This window comes from Alligator sinensis, unplaced genomic scaffold, assembly GCF_000455745.1.
Source record: "Alligator sinensis unplaced genomic scaffold, ASM45574v1 scaffold444_1, whole genome shotgun sequence".
Classification (NCBI taxonomy): Eukaryota; Metazoa; Chordata; order Crocodylia; family Alligatoridae; genus Alligator; species Alligator sinensis.
In genome coordinates, this window is record NW_005841886.1 from 3,331,472 (window position 1) to 3,335,277 (window position 3,806).

Here is a 3,806-nt window from a genome sequence, read left to right on the forward strand (position 1 = left end):
CAGCAGGAAATAAAAACAGGGCTTCTGTTTGCCTTCATGTCAGAAAATATCCATCTATAGTACTCGTCAGCATGTGGCAAGCATTAATATTCACCTAATACCTGTTAGCATTATTCTGCTCTGCAGGCAATAAAGCACCTGTACTTCCAAATACCCAGAAACCTTTGGATTAACAGGGCTGTTCTCTTCCACTCGTTCTAGAAGGGTTTTGGTTAGCTCTGCCTGGGCAAAGGCATGTACAGGACTTTAACGTTAGACTTTATCCAACTGGGTCTTCCATGTTAATGAGTTAATTCATCGCACGTCCCCAATCGCTATCTGAGCACGCGGTCACTAGAGATAGCATTGGCGGGTTAGTGCAGAGTCATGCCAATTCTATTACAGTGCATCAAGGTGTGAAGGTACTCACACTGCCGCCTCCTGGGATGTGTTTGATATTATCCTTTGAGCCACACCTGGCTTGAACGCTGCCAAGGTCCAGCTTCTTATTAATAATCTGCACCTTCGATAGCCAGAAAAGAACATGAGTAACAGCATCACCGTCCCCAGAGCAATGACACGTTAACTGACTCAAAAAGGAAGCTCCCAATGATCACGTGCTGGTTCAATGCTGCATTCTCTCTGCTCAAGGAAGCTGAAGGCAGATTCTCCAGGGACCGGCAAAGGTGAGCAGCCCAGAGATTGCACTCAATGGGAATCATCTGTCTCCAGCACAGGCGGCCCTATTCTACAAGGTATGAGAACATACAAAAAACAGCTCTCTGCACCGCCTTTGCCACACACAGAGGGGAACATGCTGAGCAGGAGGGCATGGGTGTGGTGAGGTGAGACTCTGCATGAAGATGGTGGGAACCACCTCTGATGTGGCAGGCAATGAGACACTGGCAAATCCTCAGAGACAAATGCTGCCCAGCCACAGGGTGGCATCAATCTGCATGAGGCAGCTTCCCACCCATCTTTAGGGGCACTGCAGCCCTGCCTCTGAATGCTGCAAGAGCACTGAATGACCGCAAATTGCAGGAAACATCCAGGAAGAGCACAAAGCTCGAAGGAGCAGTATGTTCAGAGCTTGCAGGTACTGTAATTCCTGGTATATTACATGCTCTCCCCCAAAAAGAAATAGAGGTGGGAAGTTAAAGTATGACTTACACATTAAAAAAGCTTGTGACAAAAAAAAAAGATACTGAAATCACAGCAATAGAGGTGACCAAAATTCAATCAAATTTATGTTAAGAACTTTCCTCCACAATTTGATATGTTTTTGGTGGTGTGATGTATCCGCTGGAAAATGACAGTAAGTGCAGGCAGGCAGTCAAGTTCTGCAGCACATCAGGTGTGCATAAGACCCTGCCAGGTGCCCAAAAGAGAGAACATCATCATGAAACAGACCGAAGCCTGCCCACTTCCTAGAGTTTTAAATCTTGGATGAGTATGGGCCCATAACAGCTGAAGCTGAAGAAGAGATTTGCCGTCTCTGCTGTAATTCATGCCTAGAGGCATATAACATACCTACCCAAGTGAATTCAAGCTACAACCTGCAGGGAACCTCTTAAAGTCTCTCCTGTCCCCCCCCAAAAGGGAGACCTGGCTACACACAGATGTAATGTCATTATTTCAATATGTCATGTGATTTATTTACTCAAATGGTCTATACTGATACAGCTTCTAGTATGGACCTAGTGATGCCAGCATAAACATGCCTCACATCAGCATGATACAGTCTTCTCCCTGCCTGGCACTGGACTTAGATGATCTAATGATCCTTCTGGCTTTAAAAATCTGCGGGCATAAACAAACATCTTTACATCACGATAACTGGACCCCCTGCCCAGGTGCAAGTTAAACTACACCACTCAAACTGCATGTAGACAAGGCATAAGTTTATTTCATGAGGAAAGAGTTACTTATAGCAGCAGCATCAATAACCCTGACTAGAAATGGGAACCATCGCATTGCACTGGCACCACACTCTAGGAAACAACCGCGTTATATCAAGCCAAGCATGAGGTCCTTGATGTTGCAAACACAAATGCGGGTGGGTCTGACACTTAAAGCTTCTGAGCTGTTGTAGGCTTAATGATTAGCAGCAACAGGCTACATTTGAGGGCCCTTCCTGGCTACACTTTGTTTTAAAGGGTTGATGAATGAGATAGAAAAATTGAGGACTAATGAAACCTCCTGTGTGGTTCTTTCTTTTTCGTTTTTTGAGCCTTGGGACAATTCATTCTGAAAACCCAGAAACAAATTCAGCAGAGGTGGATTTTTAAACACAAAGGCATTTTCATCAGTGACTCTTCAGCACTACAAATTCCTAAATAACACAGAGGACATGTCACCTCCAACACAGTGTGTTCAAGGAGGCCCCTGTCTCCAGCGCCTTTATTTCCCTTTCTTCCCTATCATTTGCTGCCTGCCTTTCCAAAGCAAACCAAGCCATCCTCAGTACCATTCTACTGAATTTAGGGGATGCAGAAAAATACCTTGAACATTCAGCAAACAGTTGATACCTTACACCATTTCTAGCTCTCTCTGTCCTGCACTTCATCTGCTAGATCATGCTGCTGTGCACAACAAAACTCCAGCTTTTTTTGTCTGCTCCCGTGTCCCTTGTAGGCTGTCGCACTTCAAATTCAGAGCTCTTGCATGCCATACAGATACATGGCCATCCCCTACAAACCCCTGCCAGAGCACTTGAAAATCTTTGCAATGGCAAGCAGCAGTGGTGCTCTCCAGCAAGGGGCCATGAAAGGGTTTTTCTTGGTCTTCCAGCATTCACGGTGTTCCAGAGGAAAGGGAGCCGATTTCAAAGGGGAAATAGGTCATGAAAACAGACAAGATGGCAAGTGGACATTTCACTTTAAAGCCACTGAACTACTGCAATTTCAAAGACAGCATGTGTTTTGGCAGAGCGCTGAAAAGTGGCTTTTTGATGCAAAGCCTTCAAGAAAGGCTTATCCAGCTGTTACCATGACCTGAGACCACTATTTGGGAAGAGGTCCGGAGCACATCACACACCTTCCTTCAACTAAAAGTTTGATAAGACTGCTTCAAGGTTTGTGAAAAGTGCTGAGGGTTGACAGCAGTCAACTGTAAAAGGTTGAGGAACCACTAGTTTATCCAGTCTGAAGAATCATACAGAAGTCTAGGAGAGCATATCAGCTCTGCCCAGGTGCATCTGCTAGGGGTGACTGATGTCAGCAGCATCTTCATTGCAACCCAGCACCAACTCTAAACGCCACTTAATACAGTGCAGTAAGAAATGAAATGTGTATCTAGTCGGTAAGGTGCTAATAGGATATTCATTTTTTAATTTAAATGGCAAACAAGTCAAATCAAGTGGCATATATGCAACCTATATATATTCCAGTGTGATATATTTACTGAGCCACTCAGTTGCATTAACAGGCACACAAAATGGCTGTCTTCCAGCCCCGGCAACAACTCACCATGGGGCAGGCAAGGAACAGTGTTCAGAAGTGAGAGGAACAGGAGAGGCTGGGATCACATGCCTCTGCCTTTGGGGTGTAGGGTGTGTATGGGGGGGTATATGTCTGTGGAAGGGGGCTGCCTGGGCGCTAGGTCCCGGGTGTGGCGGAAATGCCCCGTCGGTGCCCCTCTCCAGAGATCTGTCTCAGCCAGCCTTAGAGGCTGCTGTTGAATCTCTCACAGCGGGGATCTCGCTCCTTGTCTGCAGACAAAAGCCTGGCGCCTGGGAGGCGATGCTCTGGTCACCTGGGCAGGGGGGGAAAGACCCGGCCCTGCGCACGGGCCCAGGTAGCCAGGGATGCTTTGCAGATTGGACGGTT

The 3,806-nt window shown here is 46.5% G+C and overlaps 1 protein-coding gene across 4 annotated transcripts in view; it reads right to left on the reverse strand.

Moving 5' to 3' along the window:
• The window catches only part of MAPT (microtubule associated protein tau), a 117,494-nt gene that overhangs the window by 12,091 nt on the left and 101,597 nt on the right, over positions 1 to 3,806 (reverse strand). For all 4 annotated transcript variants that reach the window (XM_025196887.1, XM_025196886.1, XM_025196888.1 and 1 more), the window contains one exon: positions 410 to 502. In XM_025196887.1, coding sequence (XP_025052672.1) covers positions 410 to 502 — 93 coding nt within the window. The remainder of the gene's footprint in view (positions 1 to 409; positions 503 to 3,806) is intronic.